Raw genomic sequence first — 27,441 nt, forward strand, 5'->3', positions numbered from 1 at the left:
GACAGTTGGCCCATGTTAAAAAGAAAGGGTTATTAATAGATATATTACTGAATGAGCGAAATGGATTATTTACCTTTCCTGTTGCAAACAACAGCAGAAACAAGGGCTCATTTTCACAAACAGTGCTAATTTCTAATTGCATAAAAAGCCATATATAAAGCATTTGCCTTATATTTAATTGTACCACAGAACTTGAAGAAACAAGGATCCATGTGCATCAAATAAATCACTTCCATACTAGTGATGTGCGGGCCGGCTTGATACCCGTGGGACCTGAGGGTTTACCCACGGGTCGGTTGGGTTCGGGCCGACCTCGCACCCCCATTCGCAAGTGGCGGGCAGGTCCGGGTCGAGCTTTACACCTTACACTGCTGGCTTCCGGGTTTCGGTTTTATAGCCGCGTACCTGCTCGCCCGCCCCTTGACATCATCGGCGGGACGGAGTGAGTATAGAAAAGAACCCCAGAAGTCAGGCTCGGACGAGCCGGGTGGTGGGAGGTCGGATATCGGGTGGGTTCACTAGTTCATACATAATGACACATTATACATACATAATTATGTGTTAAATTGATAATGCCACAATATTTTTCACATGGTGTGAATACACTGGGCAACACAGCAGTGAAATGACTAGCATTGCTGCCCTTGAGTGCTGGGGTCAGTGTCGGACTGGGCCGGCGGGACACCGGGAAAAACCCCGGTGGGCCCCGGGCTCTTGTGGGCCCCGCCGGCCCAGATCCGCTACTTAGTGGGGCGGCGCGACCCCACTTTGTTTGGGGTCGCGGTATAATAGAGTAACTGCGCATGCGCATGAAGGTAGCGCCGCGCGCCTGCGCACAAACACGGCACCGCGCGCATGCGCACTAGTCCCCTAAAGCACTCCGCAGCGGCGGCCGGAGGGGGGCCCTGGGGCAGTAGCCCCGGTGGGCCCCACGCCTTGCAGTCCGACCCTGGCTGGGGTCCTAGGTTTGATTCAGAGCACTATCTGCATGGAATTTTTATGTTCTCATCGTGTCTCCATGGTTGTCCTCCTGGTACTTCAATTTCCTCCCACATAAACTGGCTCCTAATAAAACTGACTATACTGTGTGTGAAGGTGATAGGAACCTTAGATTGTAAGCTCCAATGGGTCAGGAACCGATGTGAATGATATATAATCTCTGTAAAGCAATGCGGAATATATCAACACTGCATAAATAATTTACCCCTGGATTGGACCCCAACATTCGTGAATTGCCAGATATTATTTTGGAAAAAGTAAAAAAGCAACACGGCACTAAGCTTATCCTGATTGAGCCATAATATTTTTATGGATAATCGAGGAAAGGTTGGAAAGGATTTAATTATCCATTAAATAAGGCATTATCTAAACAAAATGCACCAAAAACGATTGGTGGACACTTTCCAAGTTACAAAATATCCTGGCATGTGATGCCAATAAAGAAGACAATAAAGTACATGCAATAAAAGTAGATCCACTCTCAGACAGATTCTTAATGAGATAGTTTACCCTGCAAATTCCTTAGTGTTTCCATCTGGTTATTCACTTACAGCACTGACAATACTTACTGCAACTCTCTATATAGTTGGGATATTTAAGGACAAGGGCAAAGTTCATCCAGGCCAAGTGACCACCAGCGACCAATCAGATCTTTAAGGTCACTGATTGTTGCTGCAAAATGCTTGGCTTACATTTGATTTAGCAAACATTCATAAAAATATGGTGCCCTTCATTAAGGAACAGTAACACCAAAAAATAAAAGTGCTTTAAAGTAATGAAAATATAATGTACTGTTGTACTGCACTGGTAAAACTGGTCTGTTTGCATCAGAAACACTACTATAGTTTATATAACTAGCCAACATGGCTACACAGCAGCTTGTTTATATAAACTATAGTAGTACTTATATGTTATCTACTGTGCATCCTGTGCTTGAATGGCTGCCCCCATGGCTACACAGCAGCTTGTTTATATAAACTATAGTAGTACTTATCTGTTATCTATTGTGTATCCTGTGCTTGAATGGCTGCCCCCATGGCTACACAGCAGCTTGTTTAGGGTAAGGCCACACTAAGCGATAGCGCGGCGATTTGACTCGCGGCGACTTTTCGCCGCGACTTTTAAACGGCAATCGTTGGCGAAACTTTGGCGCTGGCGTCTATGGGGAATCGCTGCGTAAAAACACACGCGGCGATCTTTTTTCTATTGTCGCTCGAAATCGCCTCGCTAGGCGATTTCAAGCGACAATAGAAAAAAGATCGCCGCGTGTGTTTTTACGCTGGCGATTTTGCGCGATTCCCCATAGACGCCAGCGCCAAAGTTTCGCCAGCGATTGCGGATTAAAAGTCGCGGCGAAAAGTCGCCGCGAGTCAAATCGCCGCGCTATCGCTTAGTGTGGCCTTACCCTTATATAAACTATAGTAGTACTTATCTGTTATCTATTGTGTATCCTGTGCTTGAATGGCTGCCCCCATGGCTACACAGCAGCTTGTTTATATAAACTATAGTAGTAATTATATTTTATCTACTGTGTATCCTGTGCTTGAATGGCTGCCCCCATGGCTACACAGCAGCTTGTTTATATAAACTATAGGAGAGTTTCCAAAGCAAACGCAGCAGTTTTACAAGTGCAGGGTAAAAGAACATTATATTGTCATTCCTTTAAGGCACTTTCATTTTTTTGTGTTACTGTTCCTTTAAAGGGAATGTAAACCCCAAAATATTATATGTAACAAAATAAAAAGTATTCTACTTTCCAATATACATTTATTACAAATCAAGCAATTAAAGTTATTTGTAAATGTAATTGCCATCAAAAGCAGCATTTGTCAGTCACTTGCTATTCAATGTGCCAACTGCAGCTCTCGAAAAACAAGTTGGGGGGTACCTGTTTACACCTGAGGAGCAGTGAGACACATGGGCAACCCGAGAACAGAATGAAGTCAAATGTAACCATTGGGAGGGTGGTGTCAGTGAGAGACAAGCACAACTAGGGTACAGGGCTACCCTTCCACCAACTCTCTTGTTGTGCCAATGAAATAGTGGGTAATTGGGGGTCATGAAAGAAAACCTCCATATCCTACTTGATTGATGCCCATAGGAACATAGATTCAACCTGCGTGCCACATTTCTAAGGTTTCTTCCAGCAGATGCAATTACTTTGCAAACTTTGTCACTCTGTACATTGTCCCCATAAGTAAAGTAGGTCTTCAATGATAAAGGAACAGGTAAATAGATAGGCTGTGCATAATAGAAAATGTTTCTAATATAGTTAATTAGCAAAAAATGTAATGTATAAAGCTGGAGTCACTGGATGTCTAATATAATAGCCAGAACACTACTTCCTGCAGCTTTCTTGGTTTCCACTGATTGTTTACCAGGCAGTAACCAATCATTGACTTCAGTGGGGCCACATGGGTCATAACTATTTGCTTTTGAATCTGAGCTGAATGCTCAGAACTAACTGAACAGTTATGCCCCATATGGCCCCCCTTATAGTAGTGTTTTAGCTATTATGTTACACATCCAGTCACTCCAGCCTTTATACATTTTTGGCTAACTAACTATATTAGAAACATTTGTAGTTTTGCACAGGCTATCTATTTACCAAGTTTTTATTTTTAAACGAAACTGTTCCTTTAAAGGAGAATGAAAGCTACCAAAGCAGTTTATTGCCAACAGATTAGCCACAATAGTGCAAGCTATAACACTATATTTATTCTGCAGAATGCTTTACCACACCAGATTAAACAGCCCTAGAAGCTCTCTCTGTTTGTTTAGGATAGTAGCTCCCATATTTGCTTGGTGTGATTTAACTTCCTGTCCGAGTCTCTCCATGCTGGCTCATAGCTCTGGGCTCAGATTACAGCAGGAAGGGGAGGAGGGAGGGGAGCAAACTGAGCATGCTCAAGCCTTAACCCTGGAGGTTTAAGATGAAAACAGCAAGTCTGATACAAAAGCCCATGAGTACACAATGGAAGGAAATAAATGCTTTTGTCAGAGAGAACTCAGAGCAGCATTACTTTGAGGATTTACTGGTGTATTTAGGTGGACCTTTCTGATAAAGATACTTAATTTTAACCTTTCCTTCTCCTTTAAACTGTTTAGTAGCAAGCTTCAGTGCTAAAAATATCAGTTCCGTAGAAAATATAACAGAAAAGCTTCCATGACACCATCTGACACAAAAGGAGAAATGATTAGACATTCCTTACAGATTTTATTTCCTAATTCTCCACGGCACACTCTCTCTTCTCTAATTATTTTCACCCCAAGAATTCTCTTTCTATTTTGCATTCTAAACGTCTGTCCAAATAATTCTTTTTTTTGCTCTAATTAAATGATTTGTTTTAGCATCACTCCTGAGCATTTTTTCTTTATTACCTTGGGAGTATCTGGCTCCGTCTGCAGCTTCCTGGGAGTTTCCTTGGGCTCTGGAACTTTTGATGTGTCCTTGGTGAAGGTCGAGTCGATGTTCTCCCCCTTGAGATTTAAGTTGATGTTGTCCGTGCAGGCGGGGTGATCAATATCATTTGAGTTTCGACTGCAATGAACTGCTGGAGAAAAATAAAAACACCGGAATTACAGGGTGGGAGGATTTATCTGCAACCCGGACCCACATCTGCTGGGCAGTTTCTGCAATCTGGTTGCTAGGGTCCAAATTCTCCTAGCAACCATGCATTGATTTGAATAAGACACTGTAATATGAATAGGAGAGGGCACTGAATAAAAATATGAGTAATAAAAAGTAGCAACAACAATAAATGTGCTGCATTAAAGAGCATTTGTTTTTAGATGGGGCCAGTGACCCCCATTTGAAAGCTGGAAAGAGTCCGAAGAAAAAGGCAATTAATTAAAAATCTATAACATATGCACAATGAAGACCAATTGAAAAGTTGCTTAGAGTTGGCCATTTTATAACACACTAAGGGGCCGATTCACTAAGCTCGAGTGAAGGATTCGAATGAAAAATACTTCGAATTTCGAAGTATTTTTTGGGTACTTCGACCATCGAATGGGCTACTTCGACCTTCGACTACGACCTTCGACTTCGATTCGAACGATTCGAAAGAAAAATCAATTGACTATTCGACCATTCGATAGTCGAAGTACTTTCCCTTTAAAAAAAACTTCGACCCCCTACTTCGGCAGATAAAACCTACCGAAGTCAATGTTAGCCTATGGGGAAGGTCCGAATAGGCTTGCTAAACTTTTTTTGATCGAAGGATTTTCCTTCGATCGTTGGATTAAAATCCTTCGAATCGTTCGATTCGAAGGATTTAATTGTTCGATCGAACGAAAAATCCTTTGATCGATCGAACGAACGTTTAGCGCTAAATCCTTCGACTTCGATATTCGAAGACGAAGGATTTCAATTCGAGGGTCGAATTTCGAAGTATTTTTTACTTCGAAATTCAACCCTTAGTGAATCTGCCCCTAAAAGTTAACTCAAAGGTGAACCACCCCTTTAAGCCACCGGAGACATTGGTAATACTTTTGTGCAATCACAGTCATATTACCTAGAACTTTTTGCCGCACACAGACTCGTTAATCATCAAGGATGACCGATTCTTTATCAAATTTAATCTTTTTCCGGTCCGTGAAAGAGAGCTCTGGAGGGTGCTGGGTCCTTGGTGACCAAAGCACAGACAATTACACCTATATCTGCTTTTGAAATAGGTGAAACTGCTTATAAATTATTGATGGAGTAATTGGAGTTCATCATCTATCACTCCGCTCAATTAATCGCTTTCTAATTTAGAACTTTAATGAGCTGAACAATCAAGCGTCCAAGGTCAAAGTAAAGGGGATGTGACCAACGATTCTTTTTTACAACTGGGTGCTGATTCTGCCATAAGAAACTGCGATGGGCTTTAATTTATTCAGACAATAAAAAAAGGTACAGAGTCAGGGTCAAACTCTACTGAGCTGAATTTGTTACCTGGCAGATTTACTCTTTATCCTTAGTGTTTCTATTCACAGATAAACATAATGAGATGTGTAATTACTTGCCCTGTAGGATCTGTAGCACAAAATGCCAAATGGATTAATTTTATCTTAAAATAGGTGGCGCTAAAACCCAACCCTTCTGACCTGCAACCACACATACAATTTTCTGTGCCTCTTATCTGTGTTTTGCAAACTTAAATAAATATACTTACACATTCCCACTACACCAGGACTCAAAGTGAAGCGATTAGAAGGCATTCAGAACCGTTAAAGGGAAATTAAAGTGGTATTTCAACCTTTTAAAAACGTACTGTTATTAAATAGTATACAAAAACAGTTAGAGGCACATTAATCAAAGGTCAAATTTCGAGTTCATCGGAGTTTTTAAAAACACCTATATACTCCCATGAACTCGAAATTCGACCAATTGAGATTTATTTAAAAAATCGGCTTTTTCTAAACACGGTTGAATAAGATCTATCCGAAAACTCGTTTCGAATTTGAATTGAGTTTCAAAAACTCGATTTGAGTTTTTTTTCTCCGAAAAAAACAGGAAGGCTGCAAACAACTCTAAATTGATCCCAGGACTTCTTCCATTGACTAAAACAGCAATTCAACAATTCAAGTTTAAATGGCCAGTGTATAAGTCTCGAAAATCTAATTCGAATTTGTAAAAAAAAAAAAAACTCGAAGTGAATTTTAACAATTCCCTAGTCGAATTTGACAGTTTTGGCCATAAAAAATCTTGAAAATTTGAAATTCGAGATTCAAATTTTCACTTCGACCCTTGTTAAATCTACCCCTTTATAAAATCCCATTTTTACTTTCTTTAATGAAAAAAAAAATATCTCCAATATACTTTAATTAAAAAATGTGTACCTGTTTTATAAAAAAACCTAACTGTATGCAGTGAATTGTCCCTTCATTTACTGCTGTGGATAGGAATTGTCAGATGGTCCCTAACTGCTCTGCAGGGAAACAATCATACTTATGAACAGCAGGGGAAGCTTCCCCAGCTTTGATTATGACGATCCCACTGTTACTATAGGCACCATCTCTCCCTACTATATCTGCTATCCCACAGTCACACTCCCTTCCCAGAGACTAATATACTGTGTTACTATAGGCACCATCTCTCCCTACTATACCTGCTATCCCACAGTCATACTCCCTTCCCAGAGACTATTATCCACTGTTACTATAGACACCATCTCTCCCTACTATACCTGCTATCCCACAGTCACACTCACTTCCCAGAGACTATTATCCCTACTGTTACTATAGACACCATCTCTCCCTACTATACCTGCTATCCCACAGTCACACTCCCTTCCCAGAGACTAATATCCTGTGTTACTATAGGCACCATCTCTCCCTACTATACCTGCTATCCCACAGTCACACTCCCTTCCCAGAGACTATTATCCACTGTTACTATAGACACCATCTCTCCCTACTATACCTGCTATCCCACAGTCACACTCCCTTCCCAGAGACTATTATCCACTGTTACTATAGGCACCATCTCTCCCTACTATACCTGCTATCCCACAGTCACACTCCCTTCCCAGAGACTATTATCCACTGTTACTAGTCACTATCTCTCCCTACTATACCTGCTATCCCACAGTCACACTCCCTTCTCAGAGACTATTATCCACTGTTACTATAGGCACCATCTCTTCCTATTATACCTGCTATCCCACAGTCACACTCCCTTCCCAGAGACTATTATCCACTGTTACTATAGGCACCATCAATTCCTATTATACCTGCTATCCCACAGTCACACTCCCTTCCCAGAGAAATCCACTGTTACTATGGGCAACATCTCTCCCTACTATACCTGCTATCCCACAGTCAGTCACACTCCCTTCCCAGAGACTATTATCCCACTGTTGCTATAGGCACCATCTCTCCCTACTATACCTGCTATCCCACAGTCACACTCCCTTCCCAGAGACTATTATCCCACTATTACTATAGACACCATCTCTCCCTACTATACCTGCTATCCCACAGTCACACTCCCTTCCCAGAGACTATTATCCCACTGTTACTATAGACACCATCTCTCCCTACTATACCTGCTATCCCACAGTCACACTTCCTTCCCAGAGACTATTATCCACTGTTACTATAGGCACCATCTCTCCCTACTATACCTGCTATCCCACAGTCACACTCCCTTCCCAGAGACTATTATCCACTGTTACTATAGACACCATCTCTCCCTACTTTACCTGCTATCCCACAGTCACACTCCCTTCCCAGAGACTATTATCCCACTGTTACTATAGACACCATCTCTCCCTACTTTACCTGCTATCCCACAGTCACACTCCCTTCCCAGAGACTATTATCGCACTGTTACTATAGGCACCATCTCTAGCTACTTTACCAACAATCTCACAGACTCTTTCCTAAGGTTATACCACAGGCAATGCTATCCTTCAATATGAGGTTAAGTTTTCTGTAAGGCCCCGGGTAGTTACCACATGCCCCTATGAGATGACTGATCTTACAGAAAGATCCAGTATCCTAAAACATATAAGTTGTCCCTCTGTGTATTTTGTTGTTCATGTTTACATGAAGAGACATATAAATAGTGGTAATTTCAAACTGAGTTTTTCTTTTTCTAGACAGAGGGTGGTTACAAATTCCTAGGGTTTAATTCCCTATATAATGCCTTGGAATTTGAAAAAAAAGATAAAAGTCATCTCTGGAGTAAAATTCAGACCTGCTGTACCCCTCATCTCCACAAAAGCATCCCCTACTATGCAGTAATTCCCTAACAGTCCAAATAAACTTTTAAGCATCAGCCATAATTAGGACAAAACACTTTTATTCACAGGAGCACAGGCTTTCAAAATGCCTTCTATGAATACTTTGTAAGTGTTGATCACAACAGCCTTTGAGTTAAATACTTGTGAGGGTGAGGGACGCCTTTTAATGGCCTGGTACCAGAAGATTAATAAACAGCACAGCATGGAAGCATTTAATTAACAGGCTTCAAACAGAAATTATTTTTAGAAATAACACATACTGTTCTTTGCCAGTCCTGAATTGTTAACTGCTGCATCCTCGTTCTTGATGCTCTCTCTCTTAATTACCAATTTCTTATCTCCCATGCCTTTCAATGATGTTTGGCAAACTATTAGCTAAGATCCCTAACAATAAGTTGTAAACCTACAAAGCCACGCAACTACAGGTTAATTAAGGCATATGTCCCACACGCTGGTGGGATGGCATTTGAAGCAATTCGTTTTCCGAAGTCGCCTCAAGTTTCCTCGTAAAGGCAACTTCGAAAACAAAGATTTACATTCAAGCCGGCGGGAGGCAATTCGGGGAGATTAGTCAACCCGAAGAAGAGGATATTTGTCGCTGGTCGACTTATCTCCCTGAATCTGAGCGTGTGTCTCTGCCCTAACAATTCCTGAGATAAGCTTTGTAGAGGCTGCGATGAGATCTTGCATATTGATGCCTTCAAATTAGCCCAGTGATGCCGAAGCAGACAAAGGTAATGATGTGCCATTAAACACGACACAAGGGGAAATATTGAAGAGATAAGAGGAGAAAAAATTAAGCTCCAATCATTGAATGCACTGCTGAAATGATAAAATAAATGGCAATTTGCATCATAATTGGATAGTATTTGATACAAGCTGCTTATGGGCAACTAGATAAACAATGCATTTTTAAAAGAGCATGTGTAATCAGTGGAGCCCACTCTAAAGGACTAGTTACTTTCACTAATAAACATAAGAAATGACAATTTAATAGTACAGGCATGGGATCCATTATCCGGAACCCGTTACCCAGAAAGCTCCAAATTACGGAAAGGTCATCTTCCATAGACTCCATTATAATCAAATAATCCACATTTTTAAAAATGATTTCCTTTTTCTCTGTAATAATAAAACAGTACCTTGTACTTGATCCATATAAATAATCCTTTTTGGAAGCAAAACAATCCCATTGGGTTTATTTAATGTTTACATGATCTTCTACTACAATTAAGGTATGAAGATCCAAATTACGGAAAGATCCGTTATCCAGGAAAACTCCGGGTCCCAAGGATTCTGGATAACAGGTCCCATACCTGTATCAACCAACTGAAAGAAGCAGGAACAAACAAGTCACATGACATTCCTAATAGGGCACAAATAATTAGGGATGCACAGAATCCACTATTTTTAGATTTGGCCGAATCCCCGAATCCATTGTGAAAGATTCTGCCTAATACCGAACCAAATCCGAATCCAAATTTTTTTTACTTCCTCAAGTCAAGTGATTTTCCTTCCCGCCCTAATTTGCATATGCAAATTAGGATTCGGATTCAGTTGGGCCAGGCACAAGGATTCGGCCAAATCTGAATCCTGCTGGAAAAGGCCAAATCCTGGCCGAATCTCAAACCAAATCTTGGATTCAGTACATCCCTACAAATATGTTTTTTATTGATTAACCAACTTTAAGCCTGAAAGAGTGCCTGGAAAAACTGCTTGGAAAGCTTGGTTTCTGTATATTGCTTGGTAGCCAGGAAATCTCGCTAGTGGCAATTTGGAATAAATGAAAATGTGTAACTCCGGATTCTTTTATAATAACGGTTATAAATGCATATGTCTTTACACACACAATTAACTCACACTTGAATAATGAATATCCACATCCGCTGCCTCTTAAAATATTATCCCCACAAATTATGCATTACAGCCTATCTCGGTCCTGCTGAGCTCAGCAATGTTTCTTAAAACAAAATCAAATGAGATGCGTAATCGTCAGCTCGTACATTGGAGAAGAGCTATAAAAACACGTTTTTTTTTTAGACAGCGAAATTGAATAGCACATAAAACAAATATATTGGAAAGGATATAAAAGGCAACTCCTGAACTGTATTCGTTTGCTATCCGGGAGACTAGGGCTGGGTGATAAAACCATACTATACGTTGAAATAAAGCTGTTTGTTACCCACTGTACTGGCGTTTCTGATATATAATGGCTTGTTATTTTTTGCCAATAAAAGGCAACTTTCAAGCTGTGGCCCTTCAGCTGGCGGATAGATAATGCAAATCCAATTCTTCTTTATACAAGAAAATGCATACAGCCAGCCTCCAAATTCCTTTTTTTAGGGTTATGATACATCCCCTATTGAGAATTTGTTTTAATAGGGAATTATATTTAGTTGGCCCTAAAAAGGTCAACACTCCTGTCTGTGGAATCTACAGGTCGCGACACACTATATGGAAGTCTCAGACTTTTTCCGTTTAAAGGGATTCTTTCATGATTGTTATGGTGTCATTTTCATTAGTGATGAGCGAAATTCTTCATCAAGTTTCACTGCAAAAATGACGCCCATAGAGAAAAAAATGGCGTGCGTCAAAAAAAATAGACTTTAATGCATTTAGGTGAATTTTCAATATTTCATCAAATTTTGGCGAAGCAAAACGGCGCAGATTTGCCCATCACTATTTCTAAATGACACTCTTTACACTGCAAATAATTCACTCCACCATGTAAAATGTCATTCCTAACCCAAGTGTATTTTTTTTAGTTGTAATATTGGTGTGTAGGTGCATCTCAGGTCATTTTGCCTGGTCATGTGATTTCAGAAAGTGCCACTGGTACACTATGGAACTGCTTTCTGACAGGCAATTGTTTCTCCTTCTCAATATAACTGAAGGAGTTGCAGTGGGACCTGGATTTTACTATTGAGTGCTGTTCTTATATCTACCAGGGAGCCATTATCTGGTTACCTTCTCATTGCTCTGCTGATGGGCTGCTAGGGGTGGGGGGTGTGATATCATTGCAACTTGCAGTACAGCAGTAAAGAGTGACTGAAGTTTATCAGAGCACAAGTCACATGGCTGAGGGCACCTGGGAAACTGACAATATGTCTAGCACCTTGTTAGATTTTAAATATAAATATGAAAAAATCTGCTAGCTCTTTTGAAAAACGGGTTTCAGTGCAGAAGTCTGCTGGAGCAGCACTTTCAACTGATGCACTTTGAAAAAACATGTTTTCCCACAGTATCCCTTTAAGTCCCCCTTGGAGTTCCAAACTTTAGTCAAGGACGCCAATGAGCATATAACAAGGTCGGGGATATAGGAAAAATAGCTTCATGAAGAATATCTAGCTACAGTTACAAGAATATCTAGAACAGTAAATACGTGTTGACCACAGATCTCACCCTTACCGGACTTCAAACTCTACTAGAAGAGTAGTCAGAATCCCCAAATATTATCCTTGCTGTCATTCATGCTAACTAAGGCACCCCTTCCAAGCTCTGAGTCCCCCCAGAGAAGCAAACCCCAAAGCAAACTTTGAATGCATGCCTCATACATTCTGCTTATGTCTTTTTCTCTGAACTATGAACTCAAGACCCTTATAACAACCTTAAAGGGATACTGTCATGGAAAACATGTTTTTTTCAAAGCACATCAGTTAATAGTGCTGCTCTAGCAGAATGTACTGAAATCCAATTCTTAAAAGAGCAAACAGATTTTTTAGATTTAATTTTGAAATCTGACATGGGGCTAGACATATTGTCAGTTTCCCAGCTGCCCCCAGTCATGTGACTTGTGCATGCACTTTAGGATGGAACTACTTTCTGGCAGGCTGTTATCTCTACTACTTAACGTAACTGAATCAGTCTCAGTGAGACTTGGCTTTTACTATTGAGTGTTGTTTTTAGATCTACCAGGCAGCTGTTATCTTGTGTTAGGGAGCTGTTATCTGGTTACCTTCCCATTGTTATTTTGTTAGGCTGTTGGGGCGGGGGGGATATCACTCCAACTTGAAGTACAGCAATAAAGAGTGACTGAAGTTTATCCAAGCATAAGTCACATGACTGGGGCAGCTGGGAAACTGACAATATGTATAGCCCCCTTTCAGATTTCAAAATTAAATATAAAAAAACTATTTGCTCTTTTGAAAAATGGATTTCAGTGCAGAATTCTGCTGGAGCAGCACTATGATGTGTTTTGAAAAAAACATGTTTTACCATGAGAGTATCCCTTTAAGGTTGTTATAAGGGTCTTGAGTTCATAGTTCAGAGAAAAAGACATAAGCAGAATGTATCAGGCAGGCATTCATCAGCAGCCACTACTTTTACCCTTCTAAAAAATTTCATAAGCCTCTCCTAAAATCCTAGGGAAGATAAACTAATTCTCATACTAATATTAAAATTCCACATCATTCGTGATCCCCTCTGGACCACAAATAGCTCCTGGTTCTGTTGCCTCTATCCTCAAGTGCCTAATATCTGAAACGTCCTAGTGCATACATGATAGGCAGTCTGAATACAGCCTTAACCCCCACCCTATGACCTAATATCAGCTTTGTTTTCCACCATATTCCATTTTCTAGACTGATTTTTTTCTGTATAAATATGGTAAACTGAATTATAAAACCTTGCTTAAAAGCTCCACTTCCACCGAACTGTCAACAGTAATTACAGCAAGCAGAGTTCCACTTAATTAGTCTTGTCAAAATGAGTCTGTTATTCTACTTCACAAAACAGATGGAGATCTGACAAGTTCTTTGGAGAGGGTATCGCTGGACAGACTGGGCAGCAATTTCACAATTATTCCAGAAAAAAAGTTTCATTAATTAATTGATGAACTCTCACAGTGGCAGATTTCATGCAATAATGTGGGCACTTAGGCAAAGAGTGCGAAACTGAGCACTAGGCTCCTCTGGTCTGCCTGCAAGTCAAGCGTCTGACTAAGTAATTTAAAGGAGAATTAAACCCTAAAAATGAATATGGCTAAAAATGCCATATTTTATATAGTGAACTTATTGCACGAGGCTAACGTTTCAGCTTGTCAATAGCAGCAATGATCCAGGACTTCAAACTTGTCACAGGGGGTCACCATCTTGGAAAGTGTCTGTGACACTCACATGCTCAGTGGGCTCTGATTGGCTGTTGAGAAGCTAAGGTTAGGGCTCGTCACTAATTATCCAGCAGAAAATGAGCTTCCCCTGTAATATAAGCTGATGCTACAGGTTTGCTGATTATTAAATTCTGATGCTAATTGCACTGGTTTCTGTGCTGCCATGTAGTAATTATCTGTATTAATTACTAATCAGCCTTATATTGTGACATTTCTATTCTATGTGTACTGTATATTGTGAGTGGGTCCCTAAGCTCAGTAAGTGACAGCAGCACAGAGCATGTGCAGTGAATCAGCAGAAAAGAAGATGGGGAGCTACTGGGGCATCTTTGGAGACACAGATCTTTACTGCTAAAGGGCTGTGGTTGCCTTGGCCTGCTGCAGAAACCCAAAATATAATGTATAACATTTCTAGCTACTTCAGTTTCTATGCAGCTTTGGCTACGATTCTCATGTATGTTTATATTTTATCTCAGGAATAGTTAGGATCCTGTAATCTATTTGCTGGAAAGACTCTCATCACTACAGCGCTGTGTTTGTCTTGATGCTACACAAGTCTCTGTCTTAAAGCAGCATTATGGATTTAATCCAGTGTTCTCCAGTAGAAAAGAACATTTTGTAACATTGACTAATAATGTGCAGGAGAGGATATATTTTTTTTCTTCTTCATTTTTTCATTTCAAATAAAACTCTAATGGGGGAATGTAATAAAATTTGGTAAAGGAAAAATATTCGCAATGCGAAAAATTATGTCTTTGTGCGAACAAATTTTCCATTGTGCAAATTAAAAATAGCTTTTGTGAACCTGGAAACTGTTTAGTGAACGACAGTGGAATTTTATAGTTTGCGCCAGTGCACAGTGAATGTAATAAAACTTCTTACTGGAAAAGTTATGTTTGCGCCAAAAGATTACACATAAGCATGCTCTGATTGGCCGATGATCGTGTGGGGGAAGGGGGCAGCAACCGATGCAAATAAAATCAGTTTCTGCCATTAAGCGATTGGCTTCTGAAGAATTTTTCCAGGCTCTTAAGGACCAAACTTCTATATCCAGGAGGTGAAGCAAGATGCAAGCCATACATTTTAATGCACCTTTGAGCCTCATTGGTTGCAAGAAGAATGATTGACTGAGTTTGATTGGCTGCTTCATTCTCATCCGTCCCCTTAGAGTAGTTGTACCATCCATCCATATAATGTAAGTCAGTGACCCTGGAGAGACAATCCTCCTTTTTAAGGTCCAAACTTCTATTTCCAGGAGGTGAAGCAAGATGCAAGCCATTAGTTTTAATGCACATTTAAGTTTAAACAAAAATAAAGCCAAAGCTATTGTGGAAAGCAGGAGAAGTTTTTCCCCTACTTATCTTCCCTGGTCCTAACAAAAGTGTCACCTTGCCAAAAAAAAAAACAACCTCATCACCTGATTCAGGGTAGGAGAGGAAAATGACAGCACCACACTCCCTAATAAAGTACTTAGGGCAAAAAAAGTATATTTTTAGGGTATACCTAACAATTCGGCAGATCAGTTTAAAGGGGGCCCGTCACCCAAAAAAATTATTCAAAATCCTATTTTATAACATTAGTCAAGCAAAATTAACTTTAATTACACTGTATAAATTATTTGAATCTTGTTTCCTTCCATTTGGGAATTCAAAATGATAGCAAGCAGGCAGGAGCCATTTTGTGGACACTGTTTTTAAGGAAAGCCTTGTATCATCTCAGAATCTTGTTTGTGCACCAGAATGGGGGACCTGATGTCCATCCCCATGCTCTGGCTACATAATTAAATGGTAAAGAGAATGGGGGAATGTGTGGAGAGCAGTAACATCTAGGAAGTGCTGAATGGAAAGTGAAAGTAATTGTCTAAGGCATAGAGGAGGGGCAGACAATATTTGATTGACAGCTGAGATGTTTAAATGAGCTTACAACAGCTATGAATGCTTTAATAAAAAATAGAAATTGGATTTCATGTTTAATTTGAAAAGGACTTTTATTATACAGATTTGTGTGTCTGGGTGACAGGTCCACATTAACTTTATTTGTCTCAACTGAAATGCTCTTATACACTTGATTTGTAATAATCCACCAGTTACTTTGTTCATTTCACTTCCCCTAAATTGAATCGCTGTCTGATCATTAAGAGTTTGAGAAGGTCAGGATGGCACAGCACTAAAATTATTATAGGCTCTTTAACTGTTTTATAGATGTTGTCTCTCAGAACATGGGCAGGAACAATTGACCTTGCACTGCTATAAAACCTGCAGTCAACTTTCTATGGCTTTGTTTTTTCTGGAGGTTTATCAAAGCTATAAAGGTCTGGCATTCATGCAAGTAATAACTATGGATGGCAAACAACACAACTCGCAGCAACAAGAATGGATAAATTATCTGCACTTTACTAAAAAAATTCATTTTCTTTAAATTAAAAGCGATTCTGTCATGCCTTTAATTTTTACCATTGTATCTTTCAGGGAGCTGTTATCTTGAGTCAGGACACTGTTATCTTGTTACATTCCCATTTTTCTGCTTATACGTTTCTGAAAGGGAGATGATATCACTCCAATTTGCAGTGCAGCAGTAAAGAGTGTCTGAAGTTTATCAGAGCACAGGTCACATGACGGATGGCACCTGGGAAAGTAACAACATGTCTAGCCCCATGTCAGACTTTAAAATTAAATGTAAAAAAAATTGTTTGCTCTTTTGAAAAAACTCATTTCAGTGCAGGATTATGCTGTAGCAGCACTATTAACTTATGTATTTAAAAAAAACAAATTTTGCTTTGACAGAATCCCTTTAAATAATATGAGCTAAATATTGCCTAAATCATAAAACAAGTTAATTTTAAGATAAATTACACCTTTAGCTATGTTTGACTTTACAGTGGTTATTCAATCAGGTTACTTGCTGGCAAACCACTCGAATCATCTGACTGCAATTAAACTGCACAACTTGATTGGTTGTCAGCAGCACAACATAATGATTGGCAAATCTTACTGAATGGAGGGCAATGCGTGATACATCTACTGAACTTTCTGCCATTCACCTGAATTTGAGGATGAGTTTCTCAGATGTATTTAGCTAAGTATGAACAGCCATTCACTAAGCTTGGATCACAATATTATTTTTCCAGAAGAACCTTGCAACATGCTCCTGAACTGTCATTCAAACTGTAGCAGGATTCAGTGACTAGAAGGGGGCCCACGTGGGAACAAAAAATTCCTTCTTTGCATTTCCCCAACTGAAATACTCAGGGTTAACAGCAAACTAACTGAACAGTTATCCAAAATTCAAATAGGTCAGCGCTAATCAAAGCTCCGGGGAAAAATATGAAGAAAAAGAGAAAAAAGTATAAAATAGTGTAGTACTTAGTTAGAGAGTTGTAGTTTCACAACACCATATGGTTTTACTTAACCTTTAGTGCAATTAACTCTTTATACTCCACCACGTGCGTTTGTTTAAAATGGGTACTTACAAACGTTCAAATTATTTTGTGCTTATCAGACCTTGTAGATTGCAAAACTTTTTGTTGATCCTTCTTACTAGGGGAAGTTTAAAAAAGCGCAGATAGTGTAAAAACTTCTTTATTTTTCTAAAAAATGTGGTTACACTCACATTTAAGTGGATTAAAACAGGCAAAACATCTCTCTCTCTATCGTCCCAGTTTCTTGGATCTTCAGTGATTTGCGGTTCAGGTCTCTACTACACTATATTATACTGTTTTCTCTTTTTCTTCATATTTTTCCCCTGAGCTTTGATTAGCGCTGACCTATTTGAATTTTGGATTGCTGTTGTTTTACTCGAGTAGAAACGAGGACTGTCGGGTCGGAAAATAAGGGGATATTTCAGAAACTTTGGTCATACAAAAAATATTTTTATTTTTTGGTTTGTAGTAACTGAACAGTTATATCCCATATGGCCCCCCTTCAAATCGCTGATAAGCAGGAAGTAGTGTTCTGGCTATTATGTTACACATCCAGTCACTCCAGCCTTTATACATTACATTTTTGGCTAACTATATTAGAAACATTTTTTATTTTGCACAGCCTGTCTATTTACACAGTTTTTATTTTTACACTGAACAGTGTCAAAGTTCCTTTAAAATTAAAGGCATGCCCTTTATGTCACCGATTTACAAGTTACATTGATTTACATTTAAGTTACAAGAACTCTGTATGAAAATGCAATTCAAATCCATCTCCAAACCAACCCATAGTGCAGTGTTGACTAGTGCCAGATGATACACATGCTACAAAGCTCACATTAAAGTTTGCAGTACCGTATATACTCGAGTATAAGCCGTCCCGAGTATAAGCCGAAGTACCTAATTTTACCTCCAAAAACTGGGAAAGTATTGACTCGAGTATAAGCCTAGGGTGAGAAATGCAGCAGCTTCTGGTAAGTTTCAATCAAAAAATTGAGGGTTTCTGCTCCCATTGGAGGTGCCGGCGTCTTGTTTTTGGATGCCGGCCACCATTCTTGGACGCCGGCGAATATTCTTGGAGACTATTCTTAGGCGCCGGCGACTATTCTTAGACGATGGCGGGCGTTTTTGCGCTTGACCCGAGTATAAGCCGAGGTAGAGTTTTTCAGCATATTTTGGGGGTTGAAAAACTCGGCTTATACTCGAGTATATGCGGTATGTATAAATATAACACCTCCCAGCCAACAGTGCGGGTCATAATGCAAAAGCTGACACACCCCTTAATAATGACAGCTGCTGCAAGCTGAAACAGTAGTGTATTGCAGTGATACAAACGTTACACTCTTCTGCAACATCTTCCTATAACATAAGAAGCAGTTTATAATTGCTTCAACAGTCATGCAAGATAAGATACTTTTTAATGGACAAAGAGAAAAGTTAAAAACAGTGGGAGGGAGTATAATTGCACATGCCAAGATGGTGGCAGTCACACTAAGGGGCAGATTTATCAAGGGTCGATGTGAATTCGAGGGAATTTTCAAAGTAAAAAAATTCGAAATTCAAAGTAATTTTTTGTATACTTCGACCAACGAATAGGATACTACGACTTCGATTCGAAGTAAAAATCGTTGGACTATTTCTAGGTTTTTGGGTTTCGAATTGTGCAATAAAATTGTTCAAATCGTACGATTCGAAGTACGATCGGAGTGCGATCGGAGTATGATCGTACTACGATCGGAATACGATCGTACGATGAATAAAATCCTCCAACTTTGAATTTGAATGTCGGAGGATTCTATGGTCGAATTTCATAGTATTTCCACTTTCCACTTTTTGCCCCTTATTTGCCCCTTACAGTCAGGGCTGTGTAGCAGATAGAGCTTCAGGCCTCATTATAAAACAAGCTCACCTGGAGGCCCCAAATCAGTAACCAAAAATTGGAGGTGGCAAGAAATATAAATTGAACACTATTATTACGTGAAAAGTAGCTTTCCCATCCCATACCTCCCAACATTTTGGATATAGAAAGAGGGACAGAAATAATTAGCGCGACGAACATTTGCCCGCGCCAATCGTTGTGGCCACACCCCCATTTCTGTGGTTTTAATGTGTTATTACAGTTTTGCTAATGAAGGTGAATTGCCCTTTAAACTTTCCCCAAGAGACTTGCTTATCTTAAATTGTTACAATTGCTTCTTTGGATATCTAAAATTGTTACAAAACTATCGAAGTGCACTTGCTGAATGTTCTGGGCCAATTAAGTTTAAGAAACTTTGTATCTTTTTCTGGCTGTTTAGTGCAGGAGATCAAAGGGAAAGTCGGGACATTTCAGTAAGAATCCAGGACTGCAGGTTGAGCTGTCAAAATCAGGACTGTCCCGCTCATCTACTCACAAAATACCAGCCCAAGGTTGTTATAGAATACAGAGCTTTACATTGTAATTGGGACAAATTGCTGTATGGGTGGCCACTCACTCCCATCCAGACTATATATTCCTGAAAAGGAGGCCTTAGTGCATTGATGCTATGCAACTGAATACAAAAGTATATGGAGCTCTTGGAGACACCAGTCTGTCTACTGGGCTTCCTTTTGAACATCCACGTAATACAATACAACCTAAATTACCTTATACCCTATATTTCTTACAGTGCCTTCTACATATTTCCAAAAATTCCACATCAAAAAACCCACTCAGACAAACACAATCCCCTCCAAACACCATCAAGTTTTTGGTGACCCTCAAAACTCATCCACTCACTAATTTCAAGACCATAATGTGTGACCGTCCTATATGCTACTGTAAAGTCAAGGAAAATTCTTTACGTTGCTCTACTAAAGATTTTGTTGGGAGCTTAGTAGCTTCCAGGTCATGGGTCTACAAGGGAAGGTAAACAAATACTGAAAGGGGTTTCCCTTTAATGATATCTGGAGCAGTGATGTGCGGGTTTGTGCCGATTTGCTGCAACCTTATTGTTCACACCTTTCATAGACTTGCCCCTACTTGGCCCCGCCCTTTCAGTGACATCATAGCGAGGTTAGGACAGGTCTATAAATTTGGAGGGGCACTGGTTTAGGTGCTGGAGAAGCAGTTTAGGCTCAGGTGCGGCTCGACTTGAACATCTCTAATCTGGAGCTTTTCAGCAAAGCCATATTCCAAGTATTTTAGCTGTAAGCTTTCTAGTTTACTAGTTTCTACGGCTTACTCCGCCTAATGGAAGAATGCAGCATTAATGAATATTAATATTTATAACTTTAGCTAAAATATATACAATGGGTACAAGTAACTCTCAATGTTATAATGAAAAATGAGTGAAAAAACCACAACGATGATAATTATCCTATGACATTTATTTTTAAATGTCAAATACATGTATTTTTTGTGGTCACAGTTACTAAAGACTGCCTTCAAATACTGCACCTCTGCAGTTATATTACTTGGTCCTTTCAATCTGGAGTGAATTTCAATTTGAATACTGTAATCAAGCCGGGCCAAATTGCTGTTTCGTGGCATTTCATGATCTATGAATCAGGCCCTGAAGTAAAACTGCATTTAAAATAATGTATGTTTCTCGCACTCCTTAATCAAAGCGAGCGCATTAGAGGAGATTTGAATGTTCCTAAATTCAGAAAATGAAGTCATTAGCCGCTCTGACATTTCCTAAGCAATAGATGATGATGCAACGGGAAGGTAATAATGAGTTGGGATGAAAAGCATGAAATCCAAATAAAGTCGGAAAACATATTTCACTGAAATTATTTTCCGCAGAAAGTAACGCGGCTGACAAACATCGAGCAATAAATAACGTGTTAATGTAACGCCGCAGCTCGCTGAGCAGTGCTGGGTAATGCAAATGTACTGTACAATTCCAAATTTGTCTCGGGGTAAAGAAATGAACAAACATTTTTTAATCCTCTGGTTCAAGTGCACAAATACTAACGTTTATGTACTTTGGAAACGCTCAAGGCTATATAACAAGTGTGCAAATAAAGCAAGTACTGCAGTGGAGCCGTGGCACTCGCAATAAAACAAAAGAGAGCTTTTTGAACTTCAAGGGGCACATTTACTAAGGGTCGAATATTGAGGGACTACCAAATAATCACAGCCCTTACTTGGCACCCCAAGGGGTGCAATGTTTTGTTGCAGCCCGTCGGATTGTGCAGTAAACATCCATGTAGTCCTAACTAAAGGTCAGCAGTGAGGGTGAGAATTGGGATGAAAACTTATTTGCTGGCCTAGATATTCTTGGAGCTTGAAAAAGTGGGTCAATCAATGCCCTAGCACTTTTCGGCCCATGAGATAAAAATATCCCAACTAAATAGTAGGAACTAGAAATTCAAGGGTGAGAATTGAGATGAGAACCTATTTGTTGGCTTAGATAGTCTTGGAGCTTTGGGTTAGTGACTGATTTGACCCTTATGAGCTAAGAAGATTCATGACCAAGGGCTGGAGGTGAAAGGGGGGCCTGGCATGAAAAACATGAACAAGTGGGACAAGCAATGCCCTAGCACCGCACATTTTAGTGTTCATGAGCTCGGAATATCCCAACTAAATAGTAACAACTTGAAGTTGTGCCAGACATGTAAAGACTTCTGAACTTATTCAAGGAAGAACCAGGTACGATTCATGGATTTTTTGAAACCAAAAATAAACAATATTCTCCAACTATATAACATTGTATACAACGGTATATATTTCTATACAGAAGGCCAGGGTGTGGGTGTATTATATCTATTACAGTATATGCCTCCTCTATTAGCACTAAGGGTGTTCGTTGCTCTTAATGTGTTTTAGAATCTTCCATCACCATGAAAACTCCCTCCTTCAAATGCCACATTATATCTACTATCTATTATTTGCTCTTATCTCCTCGCATTTTATTAAATCCTAAAATACATGAGAATATTCCAGTGTCACACTCGCTAACCATTTATGAATGATATATATATTGCATTTTTGTGGGCAATTGTCTGTGCTTCAGTGATATAAAAAATTGCCCTTTAATCTAGTAATATTGGATGCAACCAAATTTGATTTCTGCAATTCTGGAAACTTTCATACATAATAAGAAGAAGTAAATATTCTGGCATTTAGCAATATGATCTCTGTAAGGGTCGGCTAATTGGATGACTGTTGATGTTGGACACGCTCCAGAATGTACAATAAGATTTATGTAAAGAATGATGCAGCAATACTGATGCATTTGGCTTCCCATAGACACCTATGAACTGGTTGTAGTCTTCAAAGTGACGCTGGGTTTGTGTAGTTATTTAGACTGGAAATTGATCAACACTAGTGATTTGATTGGTTGACTTTTGTCTTGTTTCACTTTGCTGAAAAATTTGCAAAACGCAGAAAAAATTTGTTCATTTTGTAAACTATCTACTTTTTTTATCAAATCGAAATTTTTCGCAGGGGAATTTTCGCAAGAGTTACAAGAAACAATTCACAGGTGGAAAAATACGGAAATTTGCCGCTAATTCGCCGATCACTATTCAACACCTATAGGGGCAAATGCTTCCACTGCATGAATGCAGCACACACTTAAGAGCAAAATATTGGGGCTCATTTATAAACCTTGGCCAAATTTGTACCTGGGTAGTAACCCATTACAACCAATCAGAGTGTTCAACCTGGCTAAAAATATTAATCACTGATTGGTTGCTATGGGCTACTTCCCAGGTGCAAATTTGCCTAGTGTATAAATGAGTTACAATATATAGGTATGGGGCCTGTTATCCAGAATGCTTGGGAAGTGGTGTTTTCTGGATAATGCATGTTTCCATAAAATCTTGTAAACACTAAGGGGCAGATTTATCAAGGGTCGAATTGCGAATTTGAAAAACTTTAAAATTCGAATTAAAAAAAAACAACCGAAATTAAATCAAAGTTTTTTTTTGGCCAAATAGGCCCATTTATGATCGAATTCGAATTTTTTAGAATTCAACGTTTTTCCAAAAAGAACTTTGATTTTTCAAAGTCCAACAATTGACTCCAAATAGATTCTAGGAAGTCCCCCATAGGCTAAAACAGCAATTTGGCAGGTTTTAGATGGCAAATGGTCAATGTCGAATTTTTAAAGAGAGGGTACTTGATACATTTCAAAATTCAAATCGAATTTGGACTATTCAGTAGTCGAAGTACACAAAAATTAACTCGAAAAACAAATTTTCACTTCGACCTTTAATAAATCTGCCCCTAAATGAACCCAATTGGCTGATTTTGATTCCAGTAAGGATTAATTACATCTTAGTTTCGATAAAGTACAAGCTACTGTTTTATTATTATAGAGAAAAAGGGAAATCATTTTTGAAAATTTGATTATTTGTATAAGATGGAATCTATGGTAGATGGTCTTTCCATGATTATGAGTTTTCTGGATAATGGATACCATACTTATATTTGTGCTGTTTCATATGCACAGTTTTGGAGGCAAATATACATCTGAATGAGATATTACATTATAGTTCCACGAGTAAAAGGCATTGCAGAAACACTAACCCCACCATATAATACTAAAACATGCAGTATGTAATGAGAAGGTTGTGGGTACCATTTTAGCAGGATAGCTTCTTTTCCTAGTCACATTACCAGTAATTGGAAATAAAATACCGAAGACAGGCTGGCATGAGAACGTGAAAGACTGAAAAAGCAATTCTGATGCCAGTAATTAGGAGAGCCGATTTACCTCTCAGTGCCTCGGGAAAATACTAGCATGGCCTATGTTCTGCTTATGCTATGGGCGATTGGGGAATTCAAAAAGTAATATTGGAGTTAGTAAAATAGCTAAAAGGAGACACTGCCCCATAAAATTCAAGTTATATGACAGCCTTCAGCCCCTGGCACATACGTATCAGCACTGTCAACATTCCAAGTCTGCAATATGAAATGTAATAAATGTGAGCTCAGCAATCTAAATCATTAGGAGAAAAACAGTGATGTGTCTACATGGTATGTATATATACAGTATATATAAAGAAAACAGCATAGCACTCATCAGGTCTTTAAAAGTGAAAAAATACTGTTATTTCAAGCTCAAAGTTACCTGGCAACTCTTTTCATTCAGATATTCAGATATTTATTATGTTATGGTTACATAAGAAATAGTTGTTTGTTAAATATAACAATATACACTTTCCCATAAATCAGTATTTAAGTAATATTTTCCATGGAACAGAATGCTAACAATGCTAGTAGATCATGATGAGTCAACATCGCTAAAAGTAGACCTCGCCTTTTATGTAAACAAGGCTCCAGTGTGCTAAGAGAGCTTAGTTCAGTGTTAGACCAGCCCTTATTTCTGATTTTCTCAGATTCACTTTCATCTGGTATGGTGCCTATGGATTGGAGAAAACTGATGTTATTCCAATATTAAAAAGGGATTACGATCTCAGCCTGGCAATTATAGGCCAGTAAATTTGACATCTGTAGTGGGCAAATTATTTGAAGGCTTGTTAAGGGATCACATTCAAAATGTTGTCCTAGTGAATGGCATTATGAGCAGCAATCAGCATGGCTTTATGAAGGATAGGTCATGTCAGACAATTTGATTGCATTTTATGATGAGGTAAGTAAGATGCTGGATTTGGATTTTGCCAAAGCGTTTGATACTGTGCCCCACAAACGACTGCTTTCTAAACTAAGGTCTGTTGGGCTTCATGAAGTCGTTTGATCATGGATAGGAAACTGGCTACAGGATCGGGTACAGAGGGTGGTTGTTAATGGGACATTCTCTACTTGGAGTAAAGTTCTTAGTGGGGTCCCTCAGGGCTCAGTATTGGGTCCACTTTTATTTAACTTGTTCATTAATGACTATGGGGAGGGTGTTGTAAGTAATGTATCAGTGTTTGCAGATGACACAAAACTATGCAGCCCAATTAATTCCATCCAGGATGTGGCACTTGCAACAGGATCTTGACAAACTGGCAATCGGGGCAGCTAAGTGGCAAATGAGATTCAATGTTGATAAATGTAAAGTCATGCACCTGGGATGTAACAATATCCACTTATACCCTTAATGGGACTGCACTAGGCAAATCCATTATGGAAAAGGACCTTGGAGTCCTTGTAGATGATAAACTTGGCTGTAGCAAGCAATGCCAGTCAGCAACATCAAGGGCAAATAAGGTCTTGAGCTGTATTAAAAGGGGCATAGAGTCACGAGAGGAGGGGGTCATTCTTCCACTGTATAGAGCACTTGTAAGGCCCTATCTAGAATATGCCGTACAGTTTTGGTCTCCATCACTCAAACAGGACATTATTGTATTAGAGAGGGGACAGAGAAGGGCAATTAAGCTGGTGAAAGGTATGGAAAATCTTAGCTATGAGGAAAGACTGGCCAAATTGGGGATGTTCACACTGGAGAAGAGACGCTTAAGGGGTGATATGATAACTATGTATAAATATATAAGGGGAATTCTCTCCCTGAATCAGTTATACAGGCTGATACATTAGATAGGTATAAGAAGGGGTTGGATGGTGTTTAGCAAGTGAGGGAATACAGGGATATGGGAGAAAGCTCATAGTACAAGTTGATCCAGGGACTAGTCCGATTGCCATTTTGGAGTCAGGAAAGAATTTTTCCCCCTCTGAGGCAAATTGGAGAGGCTTCAATGGGGGTTTTTTTTTTTTTGCCTTCCTCTGGATCAACTAGCAGTTGAGCAGATTAAATAGAAAAAAAACTGAAAGGTTGAACTTGATGGACGTGTGTCTTTTTTCAACCTTACTTACTATGTTACTATTTCCCTGGTCCAATAAACTCATTACTCAGAATGGCAATTGTAAATGAGTCTCCCTCATTGACAGACACAATGGCTTATATGAACCAGCTTAGTTGGCAGGAAGCTTTATTAGTAAAAACTAAAGGAAATAATTCCAAAGAATCATTTAGACTTATATGGTCTCCTTACTTTGAGTTCTGTGACTCCAATACCAGAAGTCAAATATCTCAGTTTCTTCAATTGTAAAATATTCATAGGGGGGGGTTTATCTGACATTCCCAAGACCATGGGCTTTTTCTTTCCAGAATGTCTATGTATCCACTGGCTTAGTTAGTGATAGTTAATTCTTATTCGTTTCTATTTTATTTTACATATTACTTAATTGTAAATTATACATTCTGTATAATATGTCATTGTATTAATTTTCTTATTCTGGATACCATTTGTTAAAATATTGATTTTTATGGTTTATTATGAAAAGCAAATAAAATATTTCAAACTAAGAATGGCAATTGCTGATCAGCATGACTGAGTTGTTTGCAACAGAAAAAAAAGTGTGTTTGAGGGAGCATGCTAATAAGGCAATGAATATTAACAAACTACAAAAGAAAATCTATAAAACCTATTTGTGAAAAAAATGCATTACAAGTTCTTGTCGGGTTACTTGTTATTATGCATGCATGGTCTTAAACTTAAACTTATAATAAGCTAGGCAACATCCTTTTGCTTTCCTTCACTCTCCTTACCACATAAAAACACACCAGCCCAGGGTATTATTCACTATCTTATTCACCGTTGGCATATTGGCAGCTCCAGGAACTTATTTCATGCTTGTGTAGCTGTCCAACTTTTTTTTACACTTGAATGTGGTTCATGGTTTAAAAAAGATTGGGAACATTCCTTTACTTTCCTGAATATAAGTCTAACTTGATTTCTAAAAATTGAATAGCTATGATTTCTATTTCTGCAATAAAGGCTTGATGGTGCATCTGACTGTCTCTTGTCTCAGGAATACCTTGTGGCTGCAGTTAATCTCAACTTCGAGAGTAAAATTTTAACTTTTACTAAGTGACCAAAGCCAGTCGCCAGGTATACTTGGGACAAGAGAGAAGATGGAAGATGGTGGTGCTCGGGCCACTGATTGGGATCTGAGGAAAATACAGGTATGGGACTTTTTATCCAGAAAACTAAGGACCTGTGTTTTTTCGAATAAAGGATTTTTATGTAATTTATATATTTTTTAAAGAAGCAAAGAGACCCATTAAGCATGTGCATGTTGTTATGGGACATTATTGATATGCTATGGAACAGTATGTGAGGACCAGCCAGGACTCAAACCTTGTATTTGCGGTTTCTGGATTTACACTTTTCTCGTGAGCCACTGGAGGCTGTTAGGGCTGGTCCTGATCTTTTCATATATATGTTCCTGATTTTGCCTGTTCCCAGTCTGTCTCTGCCCTGGTCTC

The 27,441-nt window shown here is 39.1% G+C and overlaps 1 protein-coding gene across 3 annotated transcripts in view; it reads right to left on the bottom strand.

The window, feature by feature from the left end:
• samd12.S (sterile alpha motif domain containing 12 S homeolog) overlaps positions 1-27,441 on the bottom strand; it is a 352,270-nt gene that overhangs the window by 309,023 nt on the left and 15,806 nt on the right. For 2 of the 3 annotated variants that reach the window (XM_018223914.2, XM_018223917.2), the window contains exon 2: positions 4,381-4,553. In XM_018223914.2, coding sequence (XP_018079403.1) covers positions 4,381-4,553 — 173 coding nt within the window. The remainder of the gene's footprint in view (positions 1-4,380; positions 4,554-27,441) is intronic. The other variant, XM_018223916.2, reaches the window with a different exon arrangement.

This window comes from Xenopus laevis, chromosome 6S (genome assembly GCF_017654675.1).
Source record: "Xenopus laevis strain J_2021 chromosome 6S, Xenopus_laevis_v10.1, whole genome shotgun sequence".
Lineage (NCBI taxonomy): Eukaryota > Metazoa > Chordata > Amphibia > Anura > Pipidae > Xenopus > Xenopus laevis.